Source organism: Pterocles gutturalis, unplaced genomic scaffold (genome assembly GCF_000699245.1).
Source record: "Pterocles gutturalis isolate BGI_N339 unplaced genomic scaffold, ASM69924v1 scaffold23313, whole genome shotgun sequence".
NCBI lineage: Eukaryota > Metazoa > Chordata > Aves > Pterocliformes > Pteroclidae > Pterocles > Pterocles gutturalis.
The window spans coordinates 1-16810 of NW_010123678.1; the positions used below are offsets into that span (position 1 = coordinate 1).

Genomic DNA, 16810 nt, shown 5'->3' on the forward strand with positions numbered 1-16810 from the left:
CTGTGATTCTGTGATTCTATGACTGTGCATGCCCTTTATGTTACGCCAAGCTGTTTATATTGCTTAATACAGTTGGACCAATACATATTGGTCCTACATACAGTTTGGAACTTTGATTTTGCAGGCCAGGTTTTCCCTCAATTAAATGTTACAGGCATCAAACTCAGGTGATGCAATTTAGGCAATTTCTTACAGTCCACAGAGGTGGGTTGCTCGCAGACAGCAGGGCCCCCCCTGAGTTGCTCACACCTTGTGCAGTGGGATGGGGCACAGACTCAGGGAGGCAAAAGTGAGAAAAAATAATGGGTGGAGATAAAGACAGTTTAATAGCTGAAGAAAAGATTAAAAAATAAGTGATGCAAAGGCAATCACTCACCACTTCCCACCAGCAGACTGATGCCAGCTAGTCTCCAAGCAATGGCTACTTGGAAAAACTCACCCCTGCTCCAGTTTTTATTGTCAAGCATGATGTTAGATGGTACATAATACCCCTTTGGTCCACTGGGGTCAGCTGTCCCAGCTGTGCCCCCTCTGAGACACTTGCTGAACCTCAGCCTGCTTTCTGGGTGTGGACAAAGTTAGAAAAAGAGAAAGCCTTGCTGCTGTGCAGGCACTGTTTAGCAAAAGCCAGCACTGGTCTGCCATCAACACGGTGTTAGTCACAAATCAAAAATACAGCACTGTAGGGGCTGCTATGAAGAAAATTAACTCTATCCCAGCCAGACCCAGTACATCCACACGAAATTCACAATAACCTAAAAATTATAAGCCAAGTTTGAGTTAAATGAGTAACTGTTCTTAGCAGTTACTGGAATGAGACATCTGGAAAACAATCTTCTTTTGAAGATGAGGATACATCTCTTATATTAGTACTGAAATATATAAAAAAATCTGATCTTAATAATTCTGTTCCTGAAGGCAGGTGAGTTCACGTAGAGAAGATTAGAACGGAACATTTTCAATAAACAGCCTTTAAGTGCCATATATTAATATATATGCCTGTTAAAAGTTTTTATACCAGGAAAAAAAATACAAATATATATTCATGGATATGTATGCAATTTATCTTTATTTATATGCACATATATATATGGGGAGGGAAAGAAAGAGAAAATATATATCTATACATCTCCCCCATGTAATTCTGCAGGACATGCACAGAGAGACTATGAGACTACGCATTACTGAACAGATATCTACAACTTCATGCAAACATTCATTTCACAAATTATGACAAACTTCACCAAAATTATTGACTTAATTAGAAATGACTGCCTATTAGTATTTTCCTCAGTTATCATTTACACTTTCCTATTTCAGAGTCACTTGCTTCTTCATTGAGATATATGCAGAAGTAACTACTATTTTGTCAAGCACGGGAGACGGCCAGGATGTTTCCACAAAGGTGCTTATAAGTGAGATGCATAAAGTCCTGCGTAATATTAACACTGAATAATGTCCAAAAGAAAACCAAAGTTAGATTTCAAGTGTTACCAGCTGTGTTAATTGTGTTACAACTAAAGGACTGACAAGAACTATACGCATGTATCATATCAGCTGGAAGCATTTTATTTTTCATCCACGAAGCCGAATAAACAGAGAGGAAGCTGAAAGTGATTATCACTGCTGAGCTGGCACGCATGTTACTAGATATTGACTAGTTAGCACTGCTGATTTTTGTTATGCAAAAATCTAAAGGGCTTTCAAAATAATGCTACTGCACTTTCATGCTGTCTTAAGTACTTCTTTGAAAGTGGAGTACAGGAAAAGATAAATAATTTTTGGTTTACTTTTGACTTTTATGTGTAAGGAAAGTGAAGATCGATTAATAGTTTTGAAGCCCCTGAGATACCCTTCAGAGAAGAGGAGAAGGAGGAGGAAATGAAATTTTTACAACCAGAACACAGAACCAGAAATAAGGATAATCAAGCACTGAAATTTAGTAAGATCCCTTGGATTGTACTATACACTAGTAAAGAAGTACTTCCACTGGAAGAAAGAAGACATTGTCCTTAGTTAATATTTTTTTTCTTTCAAGTTTTTGGTGGTAGAAGATCATAACTGTATCTGAATAGCAGTAAGATTCTTGTACAGTTTCAAAAGGAAGAGATATTTTGAGCTCTAATTTTGTCTGGCGCTTGATGAGGGAGAAAGACAGGTATGAATTTTCCTAATTAATTGTGGAGTTTCTCTTCAGTGGTAATTTTCTGGATCTATTTGTGGTGTTGACCCCAGCCAGCAGCTAAGCAACCACACAGCCACTTGCTCACCCCCTAACCCCACAAGGATGGGAGAGACAACGGGAAGAGCGAAAATGAGAGAACTCTTGGGTAGAGGTAAAGACAGTTTAATAAGTGAAGAGAATAAAACCAGTGATGCAAAGGCAATCATTCACCACCTCCCACCAGCAGACTGATGCCCAGCCAACCTCTGGGGAACAGTCATCTTGGAATACGAAAATCCCCAGTTTTTATTGCTGAGCATGATGTTATATGGTGTGGGATATCCCTTTGGCTGCCTCTTACCCACCCCCCACCTACTCTCTGGGGAAGAGGAAAAAACAGGAAGCCTTGAAACTGTGCAACATCAGCCTGTGAGCAACACAGTTTTAGCCACTATTCCAAACTACAGCACCATAGAGGCTGCTATGAGGAAACTTAACTCCATCCCCTCCAGACCCAGTACAATATTCAATGGCTGAGTCTCCTTCCTGTTACAGGAATGCTCTTCCAGGTCCTGCATAACCATGACAAGGAGCAGATTGCCCACAGATGTAAGGGGAGGACTTTCAGTATAGAAGTTTGACTAGTTTCTGAGATCTGAGTTTTCTGATTTTTATTGAGGTCATACTGAAGACACTAGTCAATACACCCTTCCTGGAAAAGACCAAGATCTAGAATACCTACTTAGTACTTCACATCAAACTACTTGTTGGACTACAGCTCGACAGAGAAGTTTCCTGAGTAAAAGTAGGACCTTGATCACTTTTCAACCAAAATGGCATTGTCCCCTCTACAAAGAGGGACTGACAACAGGTGCCAGCCTTGGGGATGAAATCCTGTTAATGGCTTTCACAGTCATCACACACAAGACTTTTGACCAGAGGTTCTGGCCTAAGCAAACTGTGGATGCATATATGCCTTCTTGCTTAGCACGAAAGTGACAGGCTCAAAACAGAATTAATATTTTCAGCAAAAGAGATGAAGAATCACTTGGAAAAACCTCTTATAAGGGAACTGCTGCAGGGGAAAATCAGTCAGCATGGATGAACTAGGCTGTTTACCACCCTGAATAACTTGACATGCATTTATTCACTGTGTCTAACTGAAAACCAACGTTCAAATGCATGTATACATTACCTGTAAATGGCAAATAAGTTAGTGTAAATGAGTTCACGGAAATCAGAGAATTACGCTGACTTACACCAGCTGAGGCTTTCATTGTATCTGTCTCTATCTGCACAAACATTCACACAAGAAATAGTCTTCTTTACTGTTTTCTGTTGTTCATATTTTATGTTTACATTCTACAAGTTAAATTAATGTATACTGTTTAGATTATGATCTATGTACACATATATATTCAATTTCTAATAATGGCTTAGTTAAAATCATGTAGTCTGCTTCATTGTTCTTTTTGTTGACTGTATTCCTTTTTAAAATTCATTAAGGCTCCACTAACGTTACAAATAGAATACCATAATCTTCCTTTGAACAAAAGTGAAAGTGGCAACTCTTTCACCTCCCATTGTGGCCCAGTGTCAAAAGGCAGAATATCTTCAAGGACCTCTGGAGTTCCACTATCTGCATTTGACCCGTGTTAAATATTCTCATTACAGTTCCTTCAAATGAATACAAAAGCTTTGTTTAATCTGAACACATGGGAAATGAAATACACTAGGCACAAGATGAAAGACCCACTACCACTGTGCTATTTGAATGCACTGTGTGCCATAAAAGATGCCTGGTTTAATATATCAAACTGTGGAACATTTAGAATAGCATTTAGTAGCAAAATAAATGTTATAAACCTGAGGAGACAAAAAAAAAAGGAAACAGAAACACGTATTTTCTTCCTATTGAATTTTTGATAGGAATAGGTACTCGCTTGTGGCAATGTTTTAAAAAATAATTTTGTTTTAAAAAAATATTTAGTTTTCTTCTGGCAATATTATCTGGCAATTATACTAATTAATCTATGCAAGATTTTACTGCGATGTAAATGTAGCAGGGTTCTAATCTATCATTTATACTTTTATAATAATAATTTACTTCTACTCCTTATATTTTAACTACTCCATTCAGGAAACTGGGAAAAGGAGGAGACCAATTAAATTAGCATTACCTATACTATGGTCTATAGGGCACAGAATTTACAATGATATTTGGAAATCTAACAATTGCATTAAACATAGATATTAACTAATACATATAATAAAATATATAAAAGACATGTACCTGAATATTTAGACTTACAAATGTCTGTTCAGGATGGTGAAAAAGTACAGATCCTCTCAGAGAAATCTGGTTTTTTTTTTTTAATATCCTTTTTAAGTTTATGGTAATTTTTCCCATAGATAAAGAGGATATTAAACCTCTGTCCAATCCTTTGCAGCAAGAAAAACCTTCAACTTCCACTACTTGAGCATAAGCTACTTCTGTTCTACTTAGGATAAAGTGTCAGAGAATGCATGAATTTTATGTGAATTCATGACAGTCTGTATACTTCAAATACTATGGGCATGTCTGAACAATGCAGCAGACTGCTGTGTTACAGATGCATGATGCTATTCTAAATGACTGCCATGAAAACATAATAATTACTCCAGAAAACCACTGCATGTAGCTAGACAGCTTCTATTTCAGGAATTAACTTGCTTATGACTTGGGACCTGTGCATTACGTGGTAGGCAAAGTGGAAAGACACAGGGTAGTATCGCTGGTATTTACCAGAGTGTTGAAGAATGATGCAGAAGCTCCCTAGAATGGGCCCTGTGCCCCTAGATGACTGCTTTTAGATATTTTTAAAAAATCCTGGTTCAGGCTCATCTACATGTTTTGACATCTAAACAGTTTGTAAATCTGGTCCAAAAGGTTTAAGTTTAGATACTAAAAGTTGGCATCAAGTTACCCGAGTGCTGAAATAAGCAAGAAACCCATTCATGATATATATCAGATAAAACATTGTGAATCTTTTTTCCATCACTTCTACATCACATGCTATTAAGACACAGATTGTCAACAACCTGACTGACATTCCTGACAGAATGAAAGTCAATTGTAGCACTCTGCTGGATTTGAAACAACCATGGGATCACAGCCACTCATACTGAACATTTACCATAAAAAAGAAAGCTCATGTCAGAAGAAGGTGGGCTGGAGAACTTTTAAAGTTTGTAGTACATTTGCTCAGGAATCTATTGGAGGGAGAGGACCAGATCACTAACATCCAAATGCAAGCTGTCTTATAAAAGTCAAAAGACACATATTTTTTCATGTCACAAGAGGTATTTCACCATGCAGATTTTTCATTACTGAGGATGGAAAATACAGTGGCAGCTGCCTAATAAAAAAACTCAGAGTGGAATTGATCTAGAATATCATCAATTGAAGAAAAAAATAGGATGCATAAAATGAATTACTGATGCAAAAGATACAAGCTAATAGTCTTAGAGCTATTAAGATATCTTGCAATTACATTAAATATTATCTTTCTGTGCAATCCTCTCTTCTATTCTTAACCAAATATATTGCTTTCAGTGTTTCATCCAGCTTTTCAAATCTCCCTTCACCAAAATTTTGGGTTCACTTACAAATACAGACAATCCTAAACTTCGTGTTGGTAACAAAACACTGTGTACTAAATGTACTGAAGTACTTCCCTATACATTTTTATTTTATAACAAAGAAATTAGAGATAACATTTCAGATAGTTCTGGAAAAGATGACTCAGAGTTTTGTATGTCATGAAATCAAAATAAGCACTGAAACTTGTTTTTATCATTCAGTCACGTTTACCAAGAATTGTATTTCAAAAGCACCAAATGGCCTCCAAGTTTTTCTGTAAGTTAATGTGCTCTTAACTCACAGAAAGAAATTAATTATTAGCACTTTGTAATGGAATATACATTTGAATAGCAACAGCCCAAACCAGTATCTATTACACAGTTCATCAAAATCGATAAAATTTTATTGCCCTAGCTATACCAAATCTTGCTAGGGATTAACAAGATGTAAAAAGAATAAAATGCAGCAGTTAAGCAACCTGGAATGCCTGAAATCTTGGGACAGCATAGCACATGTCTTCTTTGTATTGGTGAGGATAACAAAAGAAACCAAAAAGTGGGCATTCAGAGGTAGAAAAAACGTAGTCATAATTTTGCCTGTATCAATTAGTCTACTGGAGTCCACTTAAATAATCTAACAAAGTACTACAGAGAAGGTTCTGCATGGGAAGCCCATGGGGAGGGGAAAAAGAAGGTAGGGGGTGGACTCATCTCCCAAGTAAATACTGTGTGAGTACTGTCTAAACAGTACAACTCAACCTCTCCTGAATAAAGTGCATATACAAAGTAAATTAATAAAATCTTGCAGGCACAGTCACTGTTATATCATTATACAGTAATTATTTGGAATATTTCCATCTATCAATAATGCCATCTGTCCCACCCAATACAAATGGACTACAACCCATCTGGCTTATTTTTTTCTATTGATTACTCTGCTGAATGAGTTAGCAAAACCTCTTATAAAATCATCATATTACATGACACTGTCATTAAAAGACATGAAGTAAATAAAAACACAAGATGAGACTTAATTGGAAAACTGTCAGTTCTTCTTCCAGAAAGTTTTAGCAATGATATAAGCTTATTTTTTTTGTTTGTTTTGGTTTTTTGGGGGGGCTACTTTAAAAAAAAATATAAAAAAAAGCTCTAAATGCTAACTACTGGATTAGGTAGAAACAGTTCCACCACACAATTGTTACTATTTCTGACTAGGTATGTTAAAGAAGCTCCCTAAATGTATCTCCTCAGGAATGTCAGAATGTTCCAAAGTGCGCCTGGAATCACAAAGAAACTGTGGACGGAGTGTACTAGAAACGGGGTGAGCGGAAGCTGCCCAAGGGCGGCACTTGTATTTGTTAATTCCAGTTATTTTTTCTAGGTTTTGGCTTTGATTATTTGTTTGCATAATAGTCTTCACGCTATTTTTGCAGCCTCTGTTTTTTTGTTTAACTACTGCTTCCCTCAACTAGATTTTATTTTCTACAATTGCAGCCGGTTTTTTTTCTTTTGATTTTCACTGCTTCCCTTAACTATATCTTAATTTCTCCAACAACCACTACTTAACAACAATGTAGCCTTCTCCATCCACAGAACCTGAATGCCAACCTCGGCTTCCTTACTCTAGATTTCAGCTCAGTTTTAACAAAGGTAATCTCTCTTGCGTGCGTTCCAAATGTTGATCCAAAGATTTTTTCATTAGTCCAGTGACTAAGGTTTTTTTTTGTTTGTTTGGGGTTTTTTTTTTTTTTTGTTGTTTTTTTTTTTGAGTGAGACCTCACTGGGCTGCTTTGTTATCCTTCCCTCCCCGCTAGTTTTTCTTTCTCCATGGTGGAATCCTACTAAAACCTTCCATGCCTCCACCAGATTTCTGTTTGTCACCCTGAATGGCTTTTCCAATGACTCTGTGACTCAAACTGACATAGGAAGGAATAAGAGAGAGGGACAGGGGCTGGATTCCAGCTCTGGTGACCCAACCCTTGATGGCTGTGTGTAACTGGAGTTCAGGGAGGCAATGCTTGGGGTTATACTGCAGGGTCGACACTGCAGGGAGCAGTGATGGGAGCACTGATACTGAGCTGCCTTCTGCAGTGAGGGAAATCAGGATGACAGGAGTGGAAAGTAGTTGTGTAGGAGGCTAGGAACAATGCTGGAGCAAGGAAGGGGCCAGGGGCTGGGTGACTGAAACAAGTCAGAAGCTGCTAGGGGGTCCAGCCTGCTCACTGTTACTATTTTCTCTCTCTCTTACAATCCCCTCCCATCCTTGATGCTCACTAGAGCCACTCCTCTGGCTATCAGTGAAATCATTTCATTTTTCTGAAACATACTCTATTTATCTTTCTCTTCATAATTCAAGAAGTTTATAAAAGACAGTTGTCACTGTCAATAATATGACAAGAAGTCCTACAAAGTCCAGGAAAGTGTGTCTGACCCTGTGGCCTTATCTCAAATGAAGCTTTGATGAACTCCGTGCCCACATCCTGCTCTTAGAAGTAAACCTTTTGTGTCATATAAACACATCCAGAGAACAATTCTCCCACTTCTCTTTTTATTACGTTCTGTTAAGTCCAATTTGTTTGTCCTACACAATTGCTACAGTCCCTTCTGTGCTTTACAAACTAGTGACGTCAAATATGTAGAATAATTCAACTGAAGTTGCCAAATAGTACTATTTATGTAGAGGATATTTACCAGACATCACTAGAACTCTATTAATTTTTGGTGTTCTAAAAAACAATTTTGGCAGTTCTGTTGCATAAGATTTAAGTCACTGCATTAAATACAAATACCTCAATCTTAATATACCATCATTTTGCTATTAAATACAGAACATTCAACAAACAGAAATGTAGAGCCTAAAACCCATCTTTAAAACATAATTAGTTCTATGGTTTATAATGTCTGGTTTACAATAAACAAGTTCTGAGCTGCATTGTTTTGTCTGCATAAACAAACTCCTGCTTCCACGGATGATTTAAATTTCAATTGAGACACCATTTGTTCTGATTAGTAATCTGCAGGTTGCTAGTGACTCAAGCCTTTGGCCACTGCTTGAAATACAGTTCAAGAAAAAGAAAATACTTTCTGTTGAGCTGACTTAGTTTACTTGCAGAAAACAGACCATTATTTTATGTTATGGTATCTGATAGAACTGTCTGTAGTAGTGCTGGGATACCAAAAAATAAACAAAACAACACAAGTAAGGGATATGCTACTTAGACTCTTATAGTTGCCTTCAGAGTAAAGCTACCGTGTTCTGGCTTCCACACAGAAAGACTGTACCTTATAGCACTCCACAGACTGCTTCAAAGAAAATATTAAGAGGTGTAAAAACTACATTTTCTGTATGTACCGATTCTATGGAAAAAGCAAGAGAGAAGTACAACTGTTGTACAATCTATCAGTCATTTTACAAAATTCTTTCAAATTTCAGACTTCACTGTTTTCCTTGTTCTAAGAGTAAAGGAACAATTCTCTTAATACCATTCCAGCTAGTGCTTCTTCACCAATACAAAATCTCTATTTCCATTAACAGGACAATTGTATTTTCAGGGCACGACAATTCTTCCCTCCGGTTCCTTGTAAGAGTAGAGTTTGATACATCTTCTTCTCTGCTTTGCTGTGTACACAAACCCTTATTAATGAAAAAAGTATGCATAGCCTGAGGAAAAATTCAATTCCTCTGTCTGAACCTCGTATTGACAAAATGATAGGGAAACTGGAACATCTGGCTGCTAATAACATCTCATTCCCACTGACATTTTAATTTTTTCCAAAGCATCTTTAGACTGTGTTGTGGCACACGTTACTACATCTGCTAATATTTTTTTTGCTCTTTCTGATAGTCATTAATGCCTATAATCTGATAAGCACAGCATAAGATTGATGAGCATCCTCTAGGATTGCTTGATGCTCCTCTACGATTTTTTTTCTTAAACATGCCTGAAAACTGTTAGGCAGCTAACTCTTCATACAAGTATGTCTAAGCAGGGATACATTTTTTTAAGCTAGGGCTTGAACAATCAAAAAGTGACACAGGCCAAATACTAGCAATAGCCCAAAAGCAACCAATCTCATCAGTATTTTTCATGTAGTTAAGAAAGTACTGCTTAGTCATCTCAATAAGTGGAAGAAATAGAAGACTCGATAAAAAGTGGCTAGTATATATAATAACTATAGAAGACCTAAAAGATTCCATCTGGAAAAAGGAAAAATTTCAAAGAACGGGCAAACACCACCGATGTGCCCTCAAATCATATATATATTACAAATAAGAAAGCACACAGACCTCATGGTCATGGTACATGTTACTAACCAGTCACATAGAAAAACACTGAATTGAATTAAAAAATCTGAATTTAATTCAGATTCAACACACTTGGTCTTGGAGAAGTACTAAACACTATTTAAAAGGGTCATTTATTAATAAATCAAGGTGGAATGTGTAAACTTCTAAGTAAAGCCTACATCTTTACTCAGAGACAAGTGTCTAGTGCAGAGACTAAAAGTGAAGGCAAATAGAAGGAAAGTTTCAGGTGCATTTTTCCTCCTTCTATGGCAATATTAATGTATGCAATGCTTCCAAGCCGTGTATTTTCCTGAGAAACTATAATAATTAAGTTATATTAAATTATATAGCAATTATGTAGTTACTACTCTTTTTTACTTATTTATGGAGAAATTATGTTTTATTTACAAGATCTGTGACCATGACCTTTTTAATGCTTGCAGGATGTTCCATGGCTATTTAAGAAAAATGGTACATACATAATAGAAATTATGATGGTATTGTTATAAATTACTGTGCAAATTATTATGCTATTAGAGATAATCTAGGGTCAACCAATAGACAGGCACGCCCATATCTGGTCTTAGAAGTTCAGGTGAATAATAAGCAATAATGAGCAGTAAAATGCTAAACTCCATTGTCATGACAATATTGCTCGTAAAAAAGAGTGGGCAAAAAACTTCAACAGAACAACTTACAAAAAGTTAAGTAAAATGCCCAGTTCCTATTATGTAAAAATATACAGGCAGAGGTAACTCCAATAAAGTATTGTTCACATTTTTATTGGAGGAACTGACTGCTCTTAAAAGGGTTCTTTAACATATTGCTTTGGGGAATTAAGACAAAGTTAGTGATGAATACAACTTCCTATTAAGCAATTTTCTTTCTCAGTTGTGCACAGCCACTTATGAGCCAGAACATAACAGCTCAATCAAACCTTATTATATCAGCTACACTTCAACCCCTCTGAAATGTACTGAGAAAACTCTGATATTACTACAAAACTTAGTGGGGGAAAAAAAGACAACCCAGAAAGAAGAAAATGGATATCACAGGTACCTTTCTACATTCTCTTAATTTCTTCTGCCATATAGAGTGAGCAATAGGAATGTGCTTGCTGTCAGTTACATAGCAGCTGGCTGCAATGATGTGGTGGAGTGTGGTCTTCTGGCTCATAGCTTGAAGAACTCGCTCAACATGACGGAGGGAAACTACGGCCTCAGTCCATATGCCGCCGCTAACAAGCTGCATTGTACAAGGTACTAGAGCAATCTGTCCAGCACAGTAGAGAACATCTCCAACCTAGAAGAAAATAAAAATAAGTAAATAAGATTCTGGGAGTGTACAGAATGCAAGGGAAGCACTTTTCTCTTTTCGAGGTAGTTTCTTTCAACAGTACTGTTCTTTGCCATTACTTGTCATAAATGGAGCAAACATGTCAGTCTAAAGATATTTTTTTGATAGGGATTTTACTACAATATAGAAACACAGCACTGCAATAAACTTTAACTTAACAGTTAATACATGGATATGTGTCAGTTCAAAACAATCATATCTGATGTTACTGACTTTTACAGCCACTGGATCACACAGATGCCCCAACATGGTTAAATATGTTCTTACTTTCTTTTTTTGAGTGATGATGCACAGTATCTTTGGTTCAGTGTTGTTTTGGTTTTTTTTTAACTTCTAAGTCTTAAGTTAGGCTTTCTTTTATGTAGGTATATATAAGAAAGTATAAGCATACATTTGTAATGTTTTTAGCAAACTAATTAAAAAATACTATAAAAATAATACTGCTGAACAGCTAAAAGACTGTACGAAAAAACGTCATGATAATCCCCTAGAAGGTAAAAGGAAATTGCAGACTGAAAACAACACACAGAAGAATGTCACTTGACCAAAGACATGGGTTCACCTTTTGAAAATAGGCTTAATGGGCGGCCAGATACATCAATACATACAGATACCATTAATACATGTTTTAAAGTGAGCTGCAATGCAGTTATTTTGGGTTGATTTTCCAAAGTCTTCCTGACAACACTCTCAAGACCTACTTTTTTAACAGCAGCCAGCAAAAGAAACATTTATTCTTACTATTCAGACACCTCAAAGATTTATTATCAAATCTTAACGTAAACATCAGAACTTTTCATCCTCTTATGCTGCACTTCTCAAGAAAGTCTGTAGATTCCCTGATCAGTGAAGAAGTAAATTTTATTCAATATCAAAAGAAAACTAAGCATAGAAGTGGGAAGTAAGGTGGGCATAGGCAGCTTTGATGTCAGCACAAGAAGCATTTTGCTAGAAGTAGAGAGGGAAAAGGGAATCTTTAGGAAGAATTTTGCAGAACTTACTGATAAACTGTAAAAATTCCTCAGAATTAAGAATAATTAAAAAAAAAAATCTGTGTCCTAGAAGACATGGCAATCAAACCATGTGACAGACCCATATGAAACTCCAAATCTGTCCTCATAACTGTCTGTGTCTCACAAAACACTCACACATGTAACTATTGGAAGAGTATCTTACACAATTTGGCATACAAGTTCTATGATTAGCAGCTGAAGAGGGGGAGGAGGCAGAGAGGAAACATATCAACTGACACCCATCAACTATTTAAATTGTTTAAAATATCTGAAATATTGTTTTCATAATGCTATATATAATCTTGAATTTGGGAAAAAATATGCAAGTAATATTTTGGTTTATAGGAACAAATATTCTTTTTTTTCTTTTTCTTTTTTTTTTTTTTTGACAGTGCTATTTTAAAATATGTGCCATTGAACAAGGGAGTCCAGCCAGCTACCAAGTGGCACACTGACAAGATGAGAATCAAATTCAGGAAGATATGATTCAGAGGGGCACAGGTCTGTTTTTAAAGCAAGCCATTCATTTTTACCTCTGTAAAGTGAAATCCACGCATTAGTCAAAAACTCAAATACAGGTAGTTTATACTTCTACAGGAAAAAAAAAAAAAAATCATACTGGCAGTATTTCTTCCTTTTTTTCCTGCTGGGCTGCTGGCTTTCCATGCATCACCCATGTTAATTATTAGGTAGACAGAAGAGCTGTTCAACCAGTTCACTTCCCCTATTCTTGAACAGATTGTTTGAGACATAATATGAATACTAATTAATGATAAAATATCTGTCAGTGTTGTGAAATACGGACCAAGATAGCACTTTCTTAAAGTATCCTGGATAGTTCTGATACAATTAGCCCCACTGGTCATAAGCAAGGTCAAAAAAAATCTCTGAAGGATTTGAGCAAAATTGGCACCACTTTTGGCTCAGATTCAGTGGTAATTTTGCAGAGGTCTTTAAAAAAAACCTAAAAATCCCTTTGTTCCCAACATACTTGTTTGTATCTTAAGATGTAATTAATAGAAAAACTGTTCCTAACATGCCACTATGTTATGGAAGGGTGGATGCAAAGGGTAAAGAGGGGAGAAGAGTCAAAACATTGTCACAGGTTTGCAGCAGCTGTATTTCAGGGGGACATAATTTAGGATAAGGGAAGGAGGAGGCACATTCCTCTTCTTCCCAGTGACTTGGTCATGAAAAGCAAGCGTAAACAAACAATCAGCAGGGGCAAAGCAGCAAACCAGTACAAGCACTGTTTTAGCAGATTCCAAGTGGTTGCCTCTAGAATGTTTGAATCACTATACAGAAAATTGCTACCAGAGTAAAAAGCATTTTAAATGGGGAAAACTTCATAATATCTTGTTCACAGTACTGAAATCTTACAATGGGAGATGTATGGTGTCAGTCCTTGTGTTGTGAAGTGTTCTGCAAAACCCTGCAAGAACCTTGCAACAATTTATCTTTTTGGAGCCTCCACAAGGATAGCAGAAGATCTTTTAGGCTATAGATTCACAGTGTATCAAGTCTAGAGGACTCGCATATCCAGTAATCTCGGCATAAAAACAAAACTACAATATAATTGATATGTATTTATACACTAGATGTCTCAGCTTACACAGATGATTTAATTTTCACTGCAGCCCATACACGTATTTCCAGTTCTAAAATTCCACTAGAGATTTGACAAACCAAAAATAAAAAAAATTGCATTGCTGGGATGCTCTCTTGTACCAATTTATTTCCAATACAGCTCCACAGCAGTAAGCAGTTCAAAAATGGGGCCTCCTGTGATTCCACATTTTTTCCCTTTTTATTTTTATTTGTATCACTGCAAGTTAAACAAAAAGTGAGTCTTAATAAGCCAATATGATAGTTTAGCAGCTGATTTGCTCACTTAGCACAACCGCAAATAATTAACAATAAATAAATAATCAGCACCTCAGAGTACGCAATCCATGCTCTAACAGAAAGGAATGCTATAAAAGCTCTTATTCGAGAATTTCTACTTTTCATAGTGTAGCTCTGCTGCAGGAATCAGGTATAATATAGAGCTAGATCACAGCTAACACAGAGAGAAGGCAGTATAGTTCCAAATTATTACTTTATTTCACCATTTTTTTTTAAGCTGCACTCACTTTTTAGGAAGGCAGAAGGAAAGCATCTATGTACCACAGAAAGGAAATGTCAGAAGAACACTTGGTGCCACTTTGAACTGTTCTATCCCATGAAAGAGTTTTTAACAGTATTATAAGTTACTGAAAGGACACAACTTATCTCCCACAAAATATAATTCGGAGAAGAAACAATGAGAAAACCAGACTTAATTGGACATAAGGACTAACTTAAGCTGCTAATTAGCAAGAGAAAGCTATAATGATTGCTACTTTGAAAGAAACAGAAGTAATAAGATACCTATAGATATGTACCAATTTTTTTTTTTTTTTTAATTAAAGTCCAACAGCAACTACGGAAATTTTATGGAGTCAATATGCAATCAGCCAAATCTTTGTTACAAATGCAGTTTGGTGTCTGAGTGACTGCTGCCCTTTAACAGGTCAGGGTGCACAAAAGATCCAGTGACCCCCTGACCTAACAGTGAAATAACCCACCATTATGTTCAGTCAATGTAAATAAGCATAACTGACAACGCGCTAATAGGCTGCCTCTGGTCAGCCCTGTGTACCTCTGACCTTAATGAAGACCTAAATCAATTAATACTCCAGGCAATAAAGACCTCTGGCTGATTAAGTTAGATAGAAATCATCTTTTCTAACGGGATTAAAGCTGTAAGGTGGTGAACTTTTTATTTAATATATGATAATCCTTTCTTCCTAGGGCCCTCTTATTTTAGCTAATGACGGTAAAATTGCTTTTGCAATGTGAAATCTTTTATTCAACTACCTAGTGTGAATAAAGTTTTAAAGGTACCGTTTAGGCAACAGTAATTGAAAAGCTTTGAGTTCACACCATGAACACAAATTGTATCTAACTTGTGGTTCTAATACACCACAACCTGCGATATCACTCACATTTTTCTTGAACTGTTACAAATCTGTAGTCTGAAAATTCCATAAATAAATTGATTACACATAGTTTGACACAGGTGTTCTTTTGAGAAAATGTGTACAGTTATCAGCAGCTAAAAGATGAAGAATATATTCCTAAATGAAAAATTTAAAAAAGTTATTATCATCCTTGACTAAAAAAATTGACACTTTTAAGAATCCACGTATAACTTAGTAAAATGCTTGCATACAATACTGAAAATGCCAGAACTTCTCTTCAAATAAAATAATATTTTTTCCTAGTTGGGTCATAAAAGTACAATTAATCAATAGTATGTTATTGCTATTTTATTGAAATAGCTGCAACAGTTCCAAATTTTCAGAGATTTGTAACTCAGTTTTCAAATGCAGTTTGTTAAACATCATTTTGGGATGGAGCTTCATAGATTCAAAATTTAATTGATCACCTAAGCTACAAGACTATAAAACACTCATCTTTTGCATTGTTCTTCGCTACTAAAGTTTATTTTATCTAAGTGTGATTTAAATTTCTCTCTTTGAACTTATATATTTGTGGGTTGAAAATTCACAGTACATTCTTTTATCAAGAACTGAAATAATAATACTGCAATTTCATGGATGCTAAACCAGGCTGTATATTTTTTTATCTGCATTTTAGCAAAATTAAGATAACGTTGTCCTGCAGTCATACTTGACACCGAGCACAGTGTCATAATGCTATCAACACACCTAAACTTTTGTATATTTCTAACTGGAAATTATACCAAAGAGAAGAATCACATCATGCAGTATGCGTACACCGAGCAGCACAAAACCGGGCAGTTCCTTAAAAAGGCTACTAACTCAACAATGCATCTGAAAAGACACAATATTAATTGTCATGAATACTATCAAGTCCAAAAAACTACATCCGAATACCTCCTATTCATACTCTATGCTGCCCAACTGTAAACATGTCTGCAATCCTCAGAAAATTAAATAATTAATTGAGTTTTTAGACTGTACTGGATTTACATCAGGCAACCTCATAACAATACATTCTTCCTGAAGGTCTGTAGTACCCTGAAGTAAAACTTAAGAGGGACAATCAGGTCAGAAAGCTTAAGAGATGGTAAGATCAAGTTTCATCTTGAAAACCATTTTTAAAAAACTGTTCTGCCTTACCACAGAAAATTGTAATATTTGCATACATATTTTTGGCAATGTGCTGGTTATATTTAAATCTTGATCAATGCCAAATCGATTTTATTCTGCTGTACAACTGATGGAAATAAAAACCACATATTTCTGATGTACAGAAGACAAAGATTCAAGCAACTGAATTTGCACCAAAAAAACCCAAACC

At 36.0% G+C, this 16810-nt stretch overlaps 1 protein-coding gene across 1 annotated transcript in view; it reads right to left on the reverse strand.

Annotated features, from left to right (window-relative positions):
- Positions 1-11132: 11132 nt before the first annotated feature.
- The window catches only part of DPH6 (diphthamine biosynthesis 6), a gene marked incomplete at its 3' end in the record, with an annotated part of 131776 nt that continues 126098 nt past the window's right edge, over positions 11133-16810 (reverse strand). Inside the window, exon 12 of the mRNA XM_010078000.1 lies at positions 11133-11375. Within this exon, the coding sequence (XP_010076302.1) occupies positions 11133-11375 (243 nt within the window). The remainder of the gene's footprint in view (positions 11376-16810) is intronic.